The sequence below is a fragment of the Nycticebus coucang genome, chromosome 2, assembly GCF_027406575.1.
Source record: "Nycticebus coucang isolate mNycCou1 chromosome 2, mNycCou1.pri, whole genome shotgun sequence".
NCBI classification, from domain to species: Eukaryota; Metazoa; Chordata; class Mammalia; order Primates; family Lorisidae; genus Nycticebus; species Nycticebus coucang.
In genome coordinates this window covers 178,672,685-178,693,178 of record NC_069781.1, presented here as the reverse complement: position 1 = coordinate 178,693,178, position 20,494 = coordinate 178,672,685, and the positions used below count along the sequence as shown (strand labels likewise).

At 42.1% G+C, this 20,494-nt stretch overlaps 1 protein-coding gene across 3 annotated transcripts in view; it reads right to left on the bottom strand.

Annotated features, from left to right (window-relative positions):
• Positions 1-20,494, bottom strand: part of HSD17B2 (hydroxysteroid 17-beta dehydrogenase 2) — a 50,260-nt gene that overhangs the window by 15,440 nt on the left and 14,326 nt on the right. For all 3 annotated transcript variants that reach the window (XM_053609569.1, XM_053609565.1, XM_053609575.1), the window contains exons 2-3: positions 13,021-13,233; positions 9,588-9,773 (exon numbers count right to left, since the gene is read on the bottom strand). In XM_053609569.1, coding sequence (XP_053465544.1) covers positions 9,588-9,773; positions 13,021-13,090 — 256 coding nt within the window. In that variant the 5' untranslated portion in view covers positions 13,091-13,233. The remainder of the gene's footprint in view (positions 1-9,587; positions 9,774-13,020; positions 13,234-20,494) is intronic.

Here is a 20,494-nt window from a genome sequence, read left to right as displayed (position 1 = left end):
GATTTAGCAGACATCTACAGAACATTTCATCCCAACAAAACTGAATAAACATACTTCTCACCAGCCCACGGAACTTACTCCAAAATTGACCACATTTTAGGTCACAAGTCTAACCTCAGTAAATTTAAAGGAATAGAAACTAGCATCTTCTCGGACCATCATGGAATAAAACTTGAATTGAGTAACAACAGGAATCTGCATACTCATACAAAAACATGGAAGTTAAATAACCTTATGCTGAATGATAGCTGGGTCAAAGATGAGATTAAGAAAGAAATCGCCAATTTTTTGGAACAAAACGACAATGAAGACACAAACTATCAGAACCTCTGGGACACCACAAAGGCAGTTCTAAGAGGGAAATTTATAGCACTGCAAGCCTTACTCAAGAGAACGGAAAGAGAGGAAGTTAACAACTTAATGGGACATCTCAAGCAACTGGAAAAGGAAGAACATTCCAACCCCAAACCCAGTAGAAGAAAAGAAATAACCAAAATTAGAGCAGAATTAAATGAAATTGAAAACAAAAGAATAATACAGCAGATCAATAAATCAAAAAGTTGGTTTTTTGAAAAGGTCAATAAAATAGATAAACCTCTGGCCAACCTAATCAGGAAAAAAAGAGTAAAATCTCTAATCTCATCAATCAGAAACAACAAAGACGAAATAACAACAGACTCATCAGAAATCCAAAAAATCCTTAATGAATATTACAAGAAACTTTATTCTCAGAAATATGAAAATCTGAAGGAAATTGACCGATACTTGGAAGCACACCACCTTCCAAGACTTAACCAGAATCAAGTGGAAATGTTGAACAGACCCATATCAAGTTCAGAAATAGCATCAACTATACAAAACCTCCCTAAAAAGAAAAGCCCGGGACCAGATGGTTTCACGTCAGAATTCTACCAAACCTTTAAAGAGGAATTAGTACCTATATTACTCAACCTGTTCCAAAATGTAGAAAAAGAAGGAAGACTACCCAACACGTTCTATGAAGCAAACATCACCCTGATCCCCAAACCAGGAAAAGACCCAACAAGAAAAGAAAATTATAGACCAATATCACTAATGAATATAGATGCAAAAATATTCAACAAGATCCTAACAAACAGAATCCAGCAACACATCAAACAAATTATACATCATGACCAAGTTGGTTTTATCCCAGGGTCTCAAGGCTGGTTCAATATACGTAAATCTATAAATGTAATTCAGCACATAAACAAATTAAAAAACAAAGACCATATGATTCTCTCAATTGATGCAGAAAAAGCTTTTGATAATATCCAGCATCCCTTCATGATCAGAACACTCAAGAAAATTGGTCTAGAAGGGACTTTCCTTAAACTGATAGAGGCCATCTACAGCAAACCCACAGCCAATATCATATTGAATGGAGTTAAATTGGAATCATTTCCACTCAGATCAGGAACCAGACAAGGCTGCCCATTGTCTCCACTGCTTTTCAACATTGTAATGGAAGTTTTAGCCACCGCAATGAGGGAAGAAAAGGCAATCAAGGGTATCCATATAGGGTCAGAAGAGATCAAACTCTCCCTCTTCGCAGATGATATGATTGTGTATCTGGAAAACACTAGGGACTCTACTACAAAACTCCTAGAAGTGATCAAGGAATACAGCAGTGTCTCAGGTTACAAAATCAACATTCATAAATCGGTAGCCTTTATATACACCAACAACAGTCAAATTGAAAAAGCAGTTAAGGACTCTATCCCATTCACAGTAGTGCCAAAGAAGATGAAATATTTGGGAATTTACCTAACAAAAGACGTGAAAGATCTCTATAAAGAGAACTATGAAACTCTAAGAAAAGAAATAGCTGAAAATGTTAACAAATGGAAAAACATACCATGCTCATGGCTAGGAAGAATCAACATTATCAAAATGTCCATACTACCCAAAGCAATATATAATTTCAACGCACTCCCTATTAAAGCTCCACTGTCATATTTTAAAGATCTTGAAAAAACATTACTTCGTTTTATATGGAATCAGAAAAAACCTCGAATAGCCAAGACATTACTCAGAAATAAAAACAAAACAGGAGGAATCACACTACCAGACCTCAGACTTTACTACAAATCGATAGTGATCAAAACAGCATGGTATTGGCACAAAAACAGAGAAGTAGATATCTGGAACAGAATAGAGAACCAAGAGATGAATCCAGCTACTTACCGCTATTTGATTTTTGACAAGCCAATTAAAAACATTCAGTGGGGAAAAGATTCCCTATTTAACAAATGGTGCTGGCTGAACTGGCTGGCAACCTGCAGAAGACTGAAATTGGAACCACACCTTTCACCATTAACTAAGATAGACTCTCATTGGATTAAAGATTTAAACTTAAGACATGAAACTATAAAAATACTAGAGGAGAATGCAGGGAAAACCCTTGAAGAGATTGGTCTGGGTGAGTATTTCATGAGGAGAACCCCCCGGGCAATTGAAGCAGCTTCAAAAATACACTACTGGGACTTGATCAAACTAAAAAGCTTCTGCACAGCTAAGAACACAGTAAGCAGAGCAAGCAGACAGCTCTCAGAATGGGAGAAGATATTTGCAGGGTATATCTCTGACAAAGGTTTAATAACCAGAATCCACAGAGAACTCAAACACATCAGCAAGAAAAAAACAAGGGATCCCATCGCAGGCTGGGCAAGGGATTTGAAGAGAAACTTCTCTGAAGAAGACAGGCGCACGGCCTTCAGACATATGAAAAAATGCTCATCATCTTTAATCATCAGAGAAATGCAAATCAAAACTACTTTGAGATATCATCTAACTCCAATGAGACTAGCCTATATCACAAAATCTCAAGACCAGAGATGTTGGCGTGGATGCGGAGAAAAGGGAACACTTCTGCACTGCTGGTGGGAATGCAAATTAATACATTCCTTTTGGAAAGATATATGCAGAACACTCAGAGATCTAAAAATAGATCTGCCATTTAATCCTGTAATTCCTCTGCTGGGCATATACCCAGAAGACCAAAAATCACAACATAACAAAGATATTTGTACCAGAATGTTTATTGCAGCCCAATTCATAATAGCTAAGTCATGGAACAAGCCCAAGTGCCCATCGATCCACGAATGGATTAATAAATTGTGGTATATGTATACCATGGAATACTATGCAGCCTTAAAGAAAGATGGAGACTTTACCTCTTTCATGTTTACATGGATGGAGCTGGAACATATCCTTCTTAGTAAAGTATCCCAAGAATGGAAGAAAAAATACCCAATGTACTCAGCCCTACTATGAGACTAATTTGGGACTCTCACGTGAAAGCTATAACCCAGCTACAACTTAACAATAGGGGGAAGTGGGAAAGGGGGGGGATGGGTAGAGGGAGGGGAATCGGTGGGATCACACCTGTGGTGCATATTACAGGGGTATTTGCGAAACTTGGTAAATGTGGAATGTAAATGTTTTGGCACAGTAACTGAGATAACGCCAGAAAGGCTATGTTAACCACTGTGATAAAAATGTGTCAAATGGTTTATGAAGTGAGTGTATGATGCCCCATAATCATATCATTGTATACAGTTATGATTTAATAATAAAAAAAAACACAATAGAAAAAAAAAAAGTCCTTCTTTTAAGAGTTTTGAGGAACCAGACACTTAAAAAAAAAAAAAAAAAAAAGAAAAAGAAAATCCTAGCCTTGGCTTCCTGTCATGCCGCTGAGCATAGGACTGGATGAATGATTCACCGAGGTACTCCCTTAAGGTAGAACTTTCCCGGAACCATCCCACTGTTGACTCTAGATGGAGACAAGGCTCAGAACTAAAAATGCCAACTCTATGGTAAAATGATTTTTGTTCTTCTGGGTAGATGCCTAGTAAGAATGGAAGAAAAAGTACCCAATGTACTCACCCTTATTATGAAACTAATGTAGGACCTTCACATGAAAGCCATAACCCAGTTACAACCTAAGAATAGGGAGAAAGGGGAAAGGGAGGGGAGGGAGGGGGGAAGGAGGGGGAAGGAGGGGGATTAATGGGATTACACCTGCGGTGCATCTTACAAGGGTGTATGTGAATCCCAGTAAATGTGGAATGTAAAGGTCTTAGCAAAATAACTAAGAAAATACTACAAAAGCTATGTTAACTAATGTGATGAAAATATGTCAAACAATCTATGAACCAAGTGTATGGTGCCCCACGATCATACTAATGTACACAGCTATGGTTTAATAAAAATAAATAAAATAAGAAAAGAAATTGTGGGATCAAATGGAAGGTCGACTTTTAGTTCTTTGAGAATTCTCCATACTTCTTGCCATAAAGGTTGGTATTAGTTTGCAATCCCACCAGCAGTGTAGCTAATATGAAGCCAATATATAAACAATTACATGCTCACATGAACAGTAAAACACAAATATAGTCTAGTACGGGGGCAGAGGGAGGTGGGGGGAACAGGGCAGGACAATTGACAGAAGAAAGGAGGGCCTTTGGCAGGGTCTCAGCTAATGGGCACAATGTGTAGGTGGATACCACACCCCCCGGGATGAGAGGTTCTTTTATAAATGGAACTTTACCTTGGAAGTGAGAACAATGTAATCTAAAAATTTGTACGCTCATATTAATTTGAAAGAAAAAAATGCCAGCTCGACTGGCAAATGTATAGATTTGTAAGAATCTCCAAGGTTGCTCACTTTGGAGATTTAATGCATTTTATTTATTTACTTATTTATTTTTATTTATTTATTTTTTATTTTTTGTAGAGACAGAGTCTCACTTTATCACCCTCAGTAGAGTGCCGTGGTGTCACACAGCTCACAGTAACCTCCAACTCCTGGGCTTAGGTAATTCTCTTGCCTCAGCCTCCTGAGTAGCTAGGACTACAGGCACCCGCCACAATGCCCGGCTATTTTTGTTGTTGTTGTTGTTGCAATTTGGCCAGGGCCGGGTTCGAACCCACCACCCTCGGTAATGGGGCTGGCGCCTTACCCACTGAGCCACAGGCACTGCCCAGATTTAATGCATTTTGAATCGCTTGATATGGTAGACAATTATTATTGCTATCTTTAAATAGAAAAGTTCATTTTACTAGGGTACTTTCCATGTGCCAGTACTATGCTAAGCCCTCAGAAACCACAATGTATTTAAAACAACACCCAGACCAGACATTTGCCCCTCAGTAGACACATGCAATATCTCAAGATCTGTCACCATTGGCGGTGGGTGCCACCAGCATCTAATGGATAGAAAGCATGGATGCCATTTACCACCTCATAATGCACAGAACTGTCCCCACAGAGAGAATTATCCTACCCACCCCAATAGAAAAATGTCAGTAATGCTGAGGTCCACTAGACTCAGGGGCAAAGTCACCCCCACTTGATGGGTGATGAATTAGAGGCATAGACAAGGGAAGTGACCTGCTCCAGGTCACCGGACTAGTAATTGAAGAGTAAGATTCAAACCACTATTGTCTCAAAATCCCTAAGGCCTGAGTCATTTTAGAATGGTTTGTTTTCAACTGTTCTCATCCCAGCACAGCACGCAACTGTACACAAGTGTTTACTCTGTGATTTCTAAAGAGGAAAACTGGCCAGAAAATGCTTTCAGATCTCTCAAACAGAGAGATTTTCTTAACACTCTTTGTACGATCAATCAAAGAGCTGCCTCCTGATTCCTCTGAGCCTGGAATATTTATTCAACTGTCTTGCTGGGATCTAGGTTAAAGAGCTATACTATTTGTGTGGGAGGGATGAGAAATGTGTTATCCTAGGGTAAGCCTGGTCAAATCTGGAAGAAGTGGCCTGTTGGGTTTATCTGCCTAGGAACTGCTGAGTGACAGGAGGCAAAAAGATGGAAGGCAAGTTGGAAAAGGGCAGCTGTGTGCACCTTTTGGAGTACCCTTAGTAGTGACTAACTGCCTTTCCCTCCCTCTATGCTCCTTGGTTCAAAATGAGAACAATACCAGTGATGAACTCTCAAATAAGCATGTTTTCCAAAATTGCTATGACATTAATTTTGTCAAGTGGATACAACAAGTCAACATCACACTGGATGTTAATTTCTGTAAATTTGTTGCTTATAAATTTTGCCTTTTACACATGCCTTGATTTTCTTAATTCTTATGTTACAGTCTAGCTTCTGTTTTCCTGCTCAAAATCTTTGTTCTATTATTTCATAAAACTCTCCTGTAAGTACTACAGAGTCCCTGTTGTGTTTTCTGCTCAATTCCCTGATTCTTCATCAAAGAGAGTGTTAGAGACTGAATTGTGTCCTGTACCAAGAAGTCATATGTTAAAGTCCTAACCCCCAGGACTTTAGAATGTGACTGCCTTTGGAGACAGACCTTTAAAAAAGTGGTTGAGGTTAAATGAGGTCAGAAGGGTGGGGCACCCCTATTCAGTATGACTGCCATCCCTACAAGGAGAGGAAGAGACACCAGAGACACCAGCACACAGACAGAGGGATGACTCTTGAGGACACAGCAAGGAGGTGGTCACTTGCAAGCCAAAAAGAGAGACTTCTTGCCGCTGACACCCTGATCTTGGGCTTCCAGCCTCCAGCACTGTGTGTAAAGAAATTTCTGTTTCTTAAGACTTCCAGTCTTATATTTTCCAGACAGCCTTAGCAAACTAACACAGGGGGAAACTGTCATCATTTAAGAGCTTAATTTCAGTCTTCGAACAAATCCCCACACTTTCTTTTTTTTTATTTTTTATTTTTTAGGGTTTTTTTATTATTAAATCATAGCTGTATATATTAATGCAGTCACGGGGCACCATACACTGGTTTTATAGACCATTTGACGTATTTTCATCACACTGGTTAACATAGCCTTCCTGGCATTTTCTTAGTTATTGTGTTAAGACATTTATATTCTACATTTACTAAGTTTCACATGTACCCTTGTAAGAGGCACCGCAGGTGTAATCCCACCAATCACCCTCCCTCCGCCCATCCTCCCCTCTCCCCTCCCCTCCCTCTCCTCTTTCCCCATATTCTTAGGTTATAACTGGGTTATAGCTTTCATATGAAAGCCATAAATTAGTTTCATAGTAGGGCTGAGTACATTGTCCCCACCCTTTCTAGTACCTCTGTCTCCCATCTCCTCTGATTTCTTTCCATTGTTTTAACAACTTTACAAAAAGCTTTGAGTGGATCCTGAGTCCTACAAATGATCTTATTTCTAAAGTCTCTCTGTGACATAAGAAATGTGACTGAGTGGGAGAAGAGCAAGAGAGGCACAGGGAAGAGGAAGAGCTAGTCCAAGATGGCTCAACTCTAGACCTAAGACCACACAGAGAGCAAGCTCTGGAGGGCTGGCAGCAGGTTTTGTTTCAGACAGGTTGACTTGATGATGATCCTAAGAAAATGAGATAGACATAGTAAGGCTGAGTGCAAAGCATTTACACAACCAGAGGGTAAGAATAAAAGTGAGAGGTGGGATTTATCTTAAAATTCAAAGTTTCCCTTCAATGGAAATTTAGGACAACAGATTAAGTTCTGGCTTAGAAAGACCTTTAGAGGCCACACTGAAGAGACACAAATGGATGTCCTCTGTGATAGTAAGCTCTTCGCTCCCTCTCCATTCATCGGTTTTTTCATTTTACACTCAGTCTCACCCTTGCATTTCTTCATTTATTAATTGAGCTGCTACTACATGCCAGACACTGGGCCTAAAGTACATACTTTGTACCTTTGCGACAACTAAAATCTTATGCATGAATGAGCTGTTCAAAATGAAGAACAAAGAGAGAAAAGAAGAAAAACATCCTTGTCAGTCTGCCAAGGACAAGGCAAAGATCAGTTATTTTAGTAAATACGGTGGAATCCCTGTAAGTGGGCCACCAAGGACTGTAACAATTGGACAACATACAAAGGTCAACATACGGAACTGGACCTACTACACCGACACATACATGTCATGCATGTCCTGTCTATGAGAATCCGGACAAGGTAAGGAGATGGCCAGTGTAGGGTGGTGATCAACTATGGAGGTCCTACTATATTTGTTGAATAAATGAGACTTTCCTAAATATACCAGTTTCAAGGAATTTAGAAAGGGGAAGTCTTCCATAGGAGTCTCTCTGTAGGGCTAAATTCAGAACAAAGATTAGGATAAAATATTGCACCTGTGTTTCCTTGAGATTCGTTAGCTTTAGCAAGGTGGGAAGGAATTGGAAATACTTCTCATATAAGTTAAAATATAATGCTCATTGCCCTTAATCCTCCAAGAGGGAGATTCCTGGAGGCATCTTTTCCCTCCCTCCCTCCCTCTTTCTTTCTCCCTAATCCTCTTCCCCTCCCTCCCTTAAGCCTCAGGCCAACCAGTGACTCTAGTCAAAAATATAGAACAGTCACTTTCAAGGAAGTTACTGAGTCAAGAATGTGATGAGTGAAACAAGAATGGTCTAAAAAATGCAAAGAGTCTCCCCTAAAAGAAATTCTTCTAGAATTGTTATTCACATTATTAAAAATAAAACAAAACAAAAAAACCCCACAAGAACCAAGCAACCAAAGAAACAAACAAAAAACACAACTACAGGGTGTCTCAATGTCCCCAAAGTCACCATATATAAGGAAGATGGGAAATTATAGCTAAATGTGCCTTTGTTTACAAAACACTCATAAAATTTTACAAAATAGTCTCTATATGTTGGCCACCACTTTGTAAAACTTCCCAATGAATATTTTGTAAATACAGGTACATTTAGCTACAATTTCCCATTTTCCAGGTGAATGATGACTTTTAGGACACCCTGTACTTAACCTGTTTCAAAAAAATATTACTTAACAATTCATTGATCGATCCCCACAGTGAGGGATGGTGTTCCTCAAGGTGAGGGCAGCATTCTTGAGTCCAGAACCCATCCCTTTAGCTCTCACTCATGCAGTGACCCAAAAGACAACCCCATGGGTGTTTCCCAAAGCTGAGTAAGGCCCTGAAGAATTCCAGTTTGAAAATGCCTGTCCTAGAAGAAAGGGTATGACATCACAGATGTGGGCATTGTTTATGGAAAGGGAGATTGTTAAGCCCCTGACTCAAGTTATTGACTATTTGTTCTTGGAAATGGAGAGAAACAAATGGTCCCATGGTACATCCTGACCCAGCCATGTTGAGACTGTGCAACGCTGGGGACAAGCTTCTGGTAAACATTAGTAGGCAGCCAGCTGAGACCCAGAGCTCTGAGAGTGTGAATGGAGGGGAGGTATGTATTTGCCTCCTTATCTTACAGGGAACTGAACAGAGCATGTGAGGCTTGCAAGGGGTTGAATATCGGTTGCCTGCAATGCTGAAATGCATGATTTCCCATCCAAATCTAGGAAGCTTGTGTGTTGACAGTCACGTCGTGAAGTTATATGAGAACCCTAAATCCCTGTTAATGAATAGATGAGTTGGAAGGCAGGTAGGAGTCTGTACATGAAAGGGTGTGAAAGGAAAGAAAGGTTTTGTTGTATTAAGGTAAATAGTGAATACATGTAATCTTACCCCAGCCCTGCCTTTGCGTGCCCTGCTGTCCTGTTCAGCCCACAAAGAATTCTGTTGCCAGACACAGCTCCCTGAGACCATGTGGGGAAAGGCTGACTCACCACCTATGCTGCTGACGTTCACCAGCCTCCCCTTGGATTTCCTAAGAAGGGGCAAAAATGCCTTCGTGACTTCCACAGCGCCAAAGAAGTTCACAGTCATGCACCGTCTATACTCAGTCATGGGAATGAGCTCGCCATCAGTTGGGAAGCCAAGGACCCCAGCATTGTTGATCAAAGCCCACAGTCCTGGAGAGACAGAAAGGAACAGCTCTGCCTCAAAATAATAACAACAACAAGAACAACAACAATAATAATGATGATGATAACTGAAATATTGGTTGCCACTTGGCAAAAAGATGGCTCAAAATAGAAATTGAGGTAAGTTGGCCAGACACGGTGGCTTACGCCTATAATCCTCAAATTCTGGGTGGCTGAGGCAGGAGGATCACTTGAGTTCAAGAGTTCAAGACCAGCTTGAGCAAGAGCAAGACCCCCGTCTCTAATAAAAATAGAAAAATCAGCCAAGTTTGGCAATGGGTACCTGTAGTCCCAGTTACTCAGGAGGCTGAGGCAGGAGGATCACTTGAGCCCATTGAGTTTGAGATTGCTGTGAGCTAGGCTGAGGCCATGACACTCTAGCCTACACAACAGGTTGAGACTATGTTTCAAAAAAAAAAAAAAAAGATGTTTAATAAGAATTAGAGTTAAGTTATGGGAAATAAAATTACATTTCTTGCACTCTTGAACTTGTAGTCTTACATTTACATACATTAATGACTGGTGCTTAGTAAGACCTCCACAGCTATTAGGATGGTGATGAGCAGAGAGATTGTCTCTTTTACAGCAAGAGATGGGTTTTAATCCACTCAGCCTGGTGCACACCTTTAGCCAGTCAACATGCACTTTGAGAATATCCTAGAATAAGAGCTGGAAAACTTTTTCTGTAAAAGGCCAGATAGTCAATGTTTTAGCTTTGTAGGCCCTACAGCCATGGCAGCACCACCACAGCCACAGACTACATGCAAATGAATGGAGTGGCTAGGCTTCAATAAAACTTTATACGAGGACATTGACATTTGAATTCCAAACACTTGGTATGTGTCAAAAAATATTCTTCTTCTTCACTCGTATCTACCTGAAAGAATCCTGGTTCTTATTCTGAAGGAACCTAGTGGAGAGAGTGGGCGCTGAAAGGAGCATCTGGAAGAGGATGGGAGTAACGCAACCTGGATTAGCAGAAAGGTTGTGCAAGAGATGCTCTGTGGGAACCAGACCTCCTGTGGAGGTGGAATTTGCCATTGTACAAAGGCAAGAGTCTCAGGAAAAGGGAGGAGAGGCAGGAGGGAAATCTTGGTAAGAGGAGGGGGATATGCAGAGGTATGAACTAGTACATTCTAGTCTAGCAACTCCTCAGGATTTACCCTGTGGAGCAGCAGGTATTGCAGATTGAGGGTTTGGCAGCGGCCATTCTAGGTAGGCCTTCTACCCTTTGTTAAGCTGCTTGGATTTTATTTGGTGACAGGTAAGGAACCAATGAGATGGCCAATGGGACACTGGCAGCGCACGTAGCCTACTGCAGGTCTACCTCGTGGGAGGTGCTTGCCGTGTGGAGGCTCTGTGTGTCAAAGGGATTTCAGAAGGTGGATGACATTGTAAGGCGTGCACACTGTGAGGATTACTCTCCATCTGGAAAGCATTAGAGAAGGAAAGATCAGTTGCAGGGAGACTGTTGGAGTAGCTGAGGGGAGATGATGAGGGCTTGCGCTAAGTCATGGCTGTAGGCCGTGGTGGGAAGAGACTGGACAGTAAAGATCCATCAGGTAGAATGGACAGGACTTGAGCCAAGAGGGTACAGGGCTAGAGGGTAAGCTGGGGGTCTCGTCTCCCCCTCTACCAGGTTGCTGGCTTAAACGCCTAGTTATGTGGCAATGCCCATGTCTGAGCCCTGGGACACAGAAGAGCAAACTGATTTGCAGAGTCGCAGCAGGAGAAAAAGACCGTGAGGTCAGCTTTTGGCACACTGAGGTTGAAACCTTTGGGATATAAGTGAAGATGACTAGTGGATAATTTTATATACATGTACAAGTTCTTGGACTTCTCCTAGAAAAAGTGCTACCTACCTCATTGCTGACTACCACCACGGTCACCTTCCAAGTACTCTCCTTGGGATGCTGTGCACTGACACCAGCACATTGTCCACCCTTCAAAGCAAGTTTGGAACTCTTTTTTCTGGAATGGCCATCAGAGCTTCCAAGCACTCTCCCCTTGGCCAATCTGGTGACTGTAGTGATATTCAGCAGTGAGGCATGTAGCACTCTTTCTAGAATGAGTTTGAAAACTTAATTGTCCAACCTCATAGGTCCAGATGTTGACAAGAAGGGCCAGTTGGTAATATAGATTTGGAAGTTATTGGCATAAATCAGTACTTCTCAGCCCTGGCCTAACATGAGCATTATCTGGTGAGCTTCAAAAATCTATGGATGCCTGGGATGCCCTTCTAGGGATACTGATTTAATTGGATGTGAGGGATTAGTGTACCCAGGCAGGTCAGGCTCTGGCGTAGGGAATCTATACAGTCACACCAGGTCTGGCACCTCAGAAGCCCCTTGCAGTTGGTTTAATTCTCTGCTAGCACCATCTGAAATTCTTAATCATTGTTCCAACAAGGGGCCCACATTTTCATTTTGTACTGGATCTGCCAAGTGATGCCACCCATCCTGGACCCAAGCTTGGGTAGTTTTAAACACTCCCCAGGTGATTCTAATACACGGACAGCAGGATCAAGGCCCCCTGGAACAGGGATATAACAGTATAGTCCAAGAAATGTGGCTATAAGTTTGGGGATGAGGCCCTCAGCAGCATTTGTGTCCATGGGGAGACAGAGGAAGAAGTAGAAAGATCAGAGAGCTGGGAGGGTGATGGGGGCTGGGGATCCCAAAGCCAAGGAAGGGAGTGAGTTTAAGTACTGCAGAGAAGCCAAGAACTTGATCTTCAGGACAATGCCAAATCACTTTGGCAAGGCAGTGAGGGAGGTGTAGGGAGAGCTGCTGTCCAATGGGAGTAAAGAAGTGGCAACAGGGCTCCAGGGATTCAAAGAGCTTGGCTTTGACAGAGGGAGGAGAGAAAGGGTGATGAGTATAGCAGGACATTGACCCCCAAGCAAGCTGGGTGGGAAAATGTTAATATTGCTAGAAGGAAAGCAATGAGGGGGACACGGGGATTCTGCACGGGAGAGTGACTGAGAAGATGGTGGAGTGAATGCGATAGAGAATTCTGGAAGTCCTGTGTGGATGACCCATGTCTGAGTATGTCTAACATCTTCATATCCCTAAAGGCCCCAGCATGTGACAAGGACTCGGTGCAGGTGTCCTCAGGGGCAATCAGCAACCAGAGAGGCACTGAGGGCCTGGCATCCCAGGCTGGAGCAGAGTTGGGTATTTGGGAGGAAGATGAAGAGCTGCCGTGAGCACTAGGAGCTGAAAGCGACAGGTACCTCTGTCCTCCACCTTCTCTGCAACTTTGCTGACAGCATCTTTTATCTGCTCCGGGTTCGTGATATTCATCTGAAGCACCGAGAGACGTGGGGAGCAGGTTTTTCGCAATTCCTCTGCTCCTGGGCCCTTTTCATTCAAAACGCCAGCGAAGACAGTGAAACCCAGCTTGTCCAGATACTTGCACAAAGCATGGCCGATTCCAGAATCGCCACCTGCAAGGGGTCAAGGCCATAGGGAGTGAGCTCAGACCAAAGTGACAGGAGAAATGTTTAATAAGGAAAACATTGTGTATTGTCTGGAACTGACCATGTTCCCTGAAGAGAGGGGGTCTTGAGGAAGTTTCTTTATATGCTAAGTGGGGAAATGGGTGGAGAAACCAAGATTGACACATTTCTCTGTCTACAGATAGGGCCTGTGACGCAGAAGGGGAACGGCCTGGAGGAAGAGTGGTCTGGAGAGGGTTGTTGGTTCCTCCAAGAGGAACTTGGGAGAGAAAACCAAGACACCTGAAGCAGATATTTTAATTACTCTCTACTACGTAGTATTTAACCTCTCACACCCCACAGAGCCTTCAGCCAAACATTCACTCCACACTAAAAGTTTAGAGTTGGCTTTGCTTTGTGGAGTCACAGAGCACCGCAGAGCCTGCCTACAGAGGCCAGTTCATTCTGGATTATAAAAGTTGAAGGCTCAGGGCCACCCGTGTGTCTCACCTGCCCAAATTGTCTCCCAATCTGTGACCTGCCCAAAGCCGTGGAACAGGCACCAACCCTAGAGGAAAATAAAAGTACAGCAGAAACCAGATAAAAAGCCCTAAGTGCATTGATTGCTTCGTGAAAACAGAGATTATGTATTGTGGGAAATATGTGCCAGGCCTCTCAGAATTTGAGATGGGAGATTAACAAATCCAGTCCGAAGGATACTATGGACCTGGGAAAAAATGTTTATACCCACAAGTGGAGAACATAAATGTTTACAATTCCGAAGCTGAAGATAACATGGACATAAAAATCACCCTTTTAGCCACATCCTAATAAAGGCATAACAGTTAACATGTCTTTGCAGTTTTAATGATGAGAAGTCATGTCCCTGGCCAGGGCATGTGATCTGTCCTGTAAGCCTTGGGAGATATACCTGGTCTATAGTCGGAGGCTATAGTCAGGCATCTCCCCCCAAGAATTGGGAGGCATGGAAAATCAAAGTGCAGATGGAGAATCAACTCAAGGATCACATGTGAGCGAGCTTGGAAATCGGACTTCCAAGCTAACGACACCTGCCTAGAATCTGGCCAGGAGGGTTACTATCCCCAAAGTGAAGACAGGCATTCACATACACTGTCAATAAATGCAATTCCTCTACTAGGAGTATATCCAAAAGACCAAAAATCACTTTGCAAAAAAGATATTTGCATTATTCATTGCAGCTCAATTCGTAATTGCCAAGTCATGGAAGAAGCCAAAGTGCCCATTGACCCATGAATGGATTAATAAATTGTGGTATATGTATCCATGGAATACTATGCAGCCTTAAAAAAGGATGGAGACTTTACCTCTTTTATGTTTACATGGAGAGACCTGGAACATATTCTCCAGAGTAAAGTATCTCAAGAATGGAGGAAAAAGTATCCAATGTACTCCGCACTTCTATGAAACCAACTTATATTTACTTACACTTTCTTATGAAAAATAGAACACAACTATTTTCCAGGATGAAGGAGAGAAATGGAGTGGGAAGGGAAGAGAGAGGGGAGGGTTGATAGAGGGAGGGTAAACGGTGGGACCACACCTATGGAGCATATTGCAAGGGTTCCAGTCAAATCTGTCTCAAGTGTAGAACATAAAATACAATAATCAAGTAAATGAGGCGAAAGATATGTTGATTGGTTTGATGTAAGCACGTCAGATTGTATAAAAAAAATCAACACATTGTACCCCACATATGCATAAATGTATTTGTGATCTATGTGTATATGATTTAATTTAAAAAATGCATAGAAGATGAAGATCTACCATTATTTTAAATGTGCATAGCCTTCAACACACAAAAAATCTCAGTATCTGTCCTAGACAAGTATTCACACATATGCAGAGAGACCTAAATAATGTTCTTTATACCACCACATAGCAGAATGGTTACATCAATTAAGGTCCATACAATGCAATGTGACACAGCAGTTTTAAAACAGGGGTTTTAAAATATACAAACTGATATTTCTCCAAGATACTTTGTTAAGCAAAACAAAATAAGTCACAGTGTGATGCTTATTAATAGAATCCAATTTAATGCAAATAAAAAAGGAGAGCTAATTCTACAGCTTACCTACGTATAGAACTGAAAAAGACAGAATTTGGTAGGAGAGACAGTAAAGTGGTAACAGTCATTCTGTCTAGGAGGAGAGGCAGAATGAAGGTGGCTTTTTCTTATAATGTTTTCCACTTTTGCTAGAGGAAAGTACTTGTTTTTCTTTCATAATTTGTTTTTTTATTACAATGGAGATTGGCCAGCGCTGTAAGTACAGGAAAGTCAGCACAGCTGGCATCCACAAACACACCCGGAGAAGAGCAAGAGGTGTGAGCACGCCTGTCCTTCTGACACCACTGTTATGAAGTGAACGTATCTGGTTGCCATCACTGATTGCATTTAACATTTGTTCCATCTCCTTCCTTCCTGTATCTCCAAGTACATCAATCAGTGCCGAGTGACCAGCTGTGTGTATGTAATTTCCTACCTAGGCCTGGCCAGAGGAGGAGATGATACCATTTGAGGCAGACACCTGTCATGTGGTATAAATTCATATGTTAGAATTTTGGTTCTAATACAGAATAATAATGGTTTTGTGAACTCAGCTAAAGGGACTGTGCCCAGAAGAAATGGACATGTTGCTGGACAGATCTAACTTCTGGGTCTTCAGCTGCTCCCTGGAAACCCCTAAATATCACTGTTGGCCAAGTCTGTCCTATGAAATGATTCCCCGGATGCCTACAGTGGAGATTATCTTTCACATTTTACAGATTCAAAAAAAAAAAAACTGAAAATGAAAGAGGCCAAGGGTCACAGAGGGTAAGGATGGAGCAGAGCTCTTGGCTACAACCTACATCCAAGCCCAGGACTCCCCATCATGCCAGACCAACCACCTTCTCCTTTAACTGTGTGAGCATAGGAGGGAGGTGTGAAGACGCCAACCCCAGGATGATCCTCTTGTGGTCCTCCTGCAAGGATAGTAATTAACCCAGAAATGACTACATTAGAACCAAGCTAGAATGAAAAGAAAACCCAGAGCCTGCTTCTGCACAGGCTAAGAGCTGAGGCCAGGTGTTTCACAAAGAACCCACCCCAGGCTGTGACGCCCCACACCTATGCTCTGCCTTCTTATGGGCACAGCTGGACATGATGGGGCTATGGATTTAAAAACTGCCCACTCCCCTTCGAGGTTTGTGTCCTATCAGCCTGCCTGCATGTGTCTCTGCACAGAGAGAACCATGCTGCAGTGCAGAGATGAAGGCCACAGCCCCAGCTCTAAGTAGCACATACACACCCAGCCACGGCATCTGCTGCTCACCAAGGAGCTGAGGAAGGCGAGTAAAGGTCATCCTCCCAGAAGAGCTGCTGCCTATGAAGAGATGCAAACTGTCATCTGCGTTCAAACCTGAAGTCCAGGGGAACATGAGGAACATGAACCCTGCTCTTTGCAGCCCTTCTTCTGGCCTTGCATCCCAAAAATACTTGGATAAATTTAATGGCTTCTGTGTGTGTGCCACTACCATGATGCTGACAGCTGGCGTTTCCCATAGGAGTACTCCCAATTATAATTGTCCCATGTAACTACACCCCTGACTGCGGCTGACTGGACTGGGATTGGCCAGCTTTTCCCTTCCAGCAATGTGGAATTCTTACTTGCAAGATGCCATGCAATCTTCATTACTCTTTGACCCAGGAGGACATTAAGCTCAAGAGCTAATGGTGGGAGAGGGTGCTGCCTTCCATCATGTGGATGGAGATACAGGCTAAGTCCTTCTGAGGGACAATAAGAGGCAAAGCCACAAATAAAAGCAAAGGCTCATAGCAGACAGTATAGGCTCAGGACAGTATTCCAGTTTCTGGAGAATCTCAAGCGACCTCCTTCACATTCATGATATAAGACACCCCACAACCCCATAATAATCTTCCTTCTTTCTCAAATTAGTTTGAGTGTCATGGCTAAACTTCATCTTTTTTTACTTGTTATGGACAAACTAGTTACTGCTGCTTTGGAAAACAATCTGGCAGTTCGTCAAAAGGTTAAACAGTGTCACCAGAGGACCTGGCAACTCTGCTCCTAGGTATATAGTCAAGAGAAATTAAAACATACATGTGTATGTACTCACAAAAACCAGTGCAAAAATATTCATAGCCTATAATACTAGCACTCTGGGAGGCCGAGGTGGGGAGACTGCCTGAGCTCATAGATTCAAGACCAGCCTGAGCAAGAGCGAGACCTTGTGTCTAAAAATAGCTAGGCATGTGGCAGGCACCTATAGTCCCGGCTACTTGGGAGGCTAAGGCAAGAGAATTGCTTGAGCCCAGGAGTTTGAGGTTGCTGTGAGCTGTGATGCCACAGCACTCTACTGAGGGCCACCAAGTGAGACTCTATCTCAATAAAACATAATAATAAAGAAAGAAAGAAAGAAAGAAGTGAAATAAAAAAGAACATTATAAAAGCAAACCCCTTATTGCCTGATCCTGAGACCTTCAGACCTTAAGGTCAGAGCATTCCCCTACTACAATAATCCTTGTGAATGGAGTCCCTTTTAATTAATCTGAGTTTGTTTTTATTTGGCAGCAAATTAATGAAGCCAAAGTTCACAGACTATCTGGTGTGCTTGCCCATAAGGCAGCAGAGCCTCAGAGCCTGGGTGTGTGTGGCCCTGCCATTCCTACCTTGGTAACACTGGAGAGGTTACTTAACCTCTATCTCCCCCGGCTTAATAACAGTACCTACACCTATATCTGTTAACCCTTTCCGATCCTATGTTGGGCAAGGTCCAACATAACCATTTTTAAATTTTTTTTAAATCAAAATAAACAAAAATACCTTAATTATTTTATGTAACCTAAAATAGATAACAAAATCATCAAGTGAGTTTGTATTTGTTTTCCTCTTTCAAAACTGTAGAGTAATTATAAGTAATCCATTAGCCTCTTTCCCACACAAAATAAATAAGAGCTGGGAGTATGGGGGTGGCAGAAAAATTGGATTGGAAAGGGTTAATGTTTGCAAAGCGCTTAATAGTGCCTATTCCAAGTAATTGCTATGTTATTATTTTAAAAAATAAAACTGTGTCATCCTTTCTAATTTTCAGGACTTTGCATGTGCACCGTTGGTAGATGGAGAGTTTGTCTCTAATGACAGTCAGCCGAACCTCTTGGTGAAGACTCAGATTGTCTGATTCTGCCTGTTCCACTTAGGAACCTTGGGAAAAGTGACCTACAACCATGTACAGCCCCCTTTTCCTCATCATAACCCCTGCCCAGGCTTGACCTCAGATGTCAACAAGATCAACCACTTTGAACAAGGCCTGGTAGGTTGTAAATAGCACTGACTTGTGATATTGGAGACCAGGCTGTGCTAGTCCCAATGTTTGTTCAGTCTGAAGGCTGAGCAAGGTCAAAGGACATTGAGAAAGTATGTGGCTGGGGAGACACTCCCTATTGAGACAGGATAGCCTCTGTGCACTCCCGAAACCGATAAACAAGGCAGGGCCTTTGTGAGGAGGCAGGAGGGTTTCATAAGAGTTACCCAACAGTATACCCTAGTATAGATCACATGCTTACCAGAGTCCAGCCAGCCCCACATGTATTCACTCACTGAATCCTCCCAACCACCCTGGGAGGTAAGTAATTTTACCATGTCCCTTTGCAGAGGAGAAAACTGAGTCACAGAAGGGTTTGGTCATTGATCTGGGACACAGCAGAGGTAGTCTGGAACCAGGAATAATTTGGGATATAAATGACTGGAGTTTAAAATATTCAAATCCTCCAGAGCACATAGTAGGTGGTCAATAAAAAGCATTTAAGAAGCCAGTGGAATGTGAGCGCATTAAGAAGACAGAGAGGGTCTCTACCACAAGAATTAAGGGCACTTGGTTCATAGCTAGTTTTCAACATGGCAGAGAAAATGCTGAGGTTGGGTTCAGGTTATGCCCTTTGAGCTCATTCTCACTATAGGGGCCTGGAAACCTTTCAACTTAGAGCAAACGATGTGTACGAGAGTCACCGATTTGTGCAAGATTGGCATGAATTTGAAATATCAGTTAATTCTAAAAATATTGATAAAGTTACCATTTACGTGCAAAATGGAAACTGTACATCATCTTGAATTTTAAAGAGTTAAGAATTATATACTGTAGTTTCAAAGTGTATTTCTGCTACTGCCACATGGGGGCATGTATTGACTGGTGACCAGGAACACACCCCATCCTTTGTTGGGTCAAGTATTAAAATCAAATTGTGAATAATGCAATTTTCAGAATTCTTTAGGTCAGGTTCTATGAATGAAACACACCCACCCTGTACACACAGGACTGGGTTGTGGAACAAGTGAGCTCTTAGACACAAGTGAGTTTCCTCAGAGAGAAGGGGAAAAGGGTAAGAATTTGCGAACCTGTAAAGGTTTCTAGTGATTATTAACACATTGTGCAAATAATAAAACTTCATGGTCAACAATGAGATCAGTAAAAGAAGACATTATCCATAACCTCACCAATCTAGCATACCTTGCATGTTTTTTTCTTCTAGTCTTTTTATCCCCTACATATTGTTCTTCACCAATTACAACACACATGTAATTTGACAACTCATTTTAATTTAATATTCTATACGCCAGTTTGACATATTTCTACATAATCTTCAAAATCCTAATTTTTTATTAGTAGATCAAATTCTCCCTATTAAAATGCAGCCAAGAGAAGTAACAAGAGCCTGGATTCTGCCGTCAGAATACCTGGATTCAAATCCCAGCTCTGCCACTTACCAGCTGGGTGGACTTGATCAGTCACTCAACCTCTCTGTGCCTCAGTTTCTTCATCTAGGACCCACTCAAAGGGTGTTAGAAGGATTATCTGATGTGATATATTAAAGTACTTGGAACAGGGTGTGGCACGTGGCAATTGCTATCCAGGCATTTATTAAGCAAATGGTAAATTCATTTTTGTTTGTTTGTTTGTTTGAGACAGAGCCTCACTCTATCACCCTGGGTAGAGAGCCATAGCATCACAGCTCACAGCCACCACAAATTCTTGGACTTCAGCGATCCTCTTGCCTCAGCCTCCCAAGTGGCTGGGACTATAGGCAACGCCTGGTTATTTTTTTTTTTTTTTTTTAGTAAAGACAAGGTCTTGTTTTTGCTTAGGCTGGTCTTGAACTCCTGAGCTCAAGCAATCCACCCACCTCAGCCTCCCAGAGTGCTGGGATTATAGGTGTAAGCCCTGTGCCCAG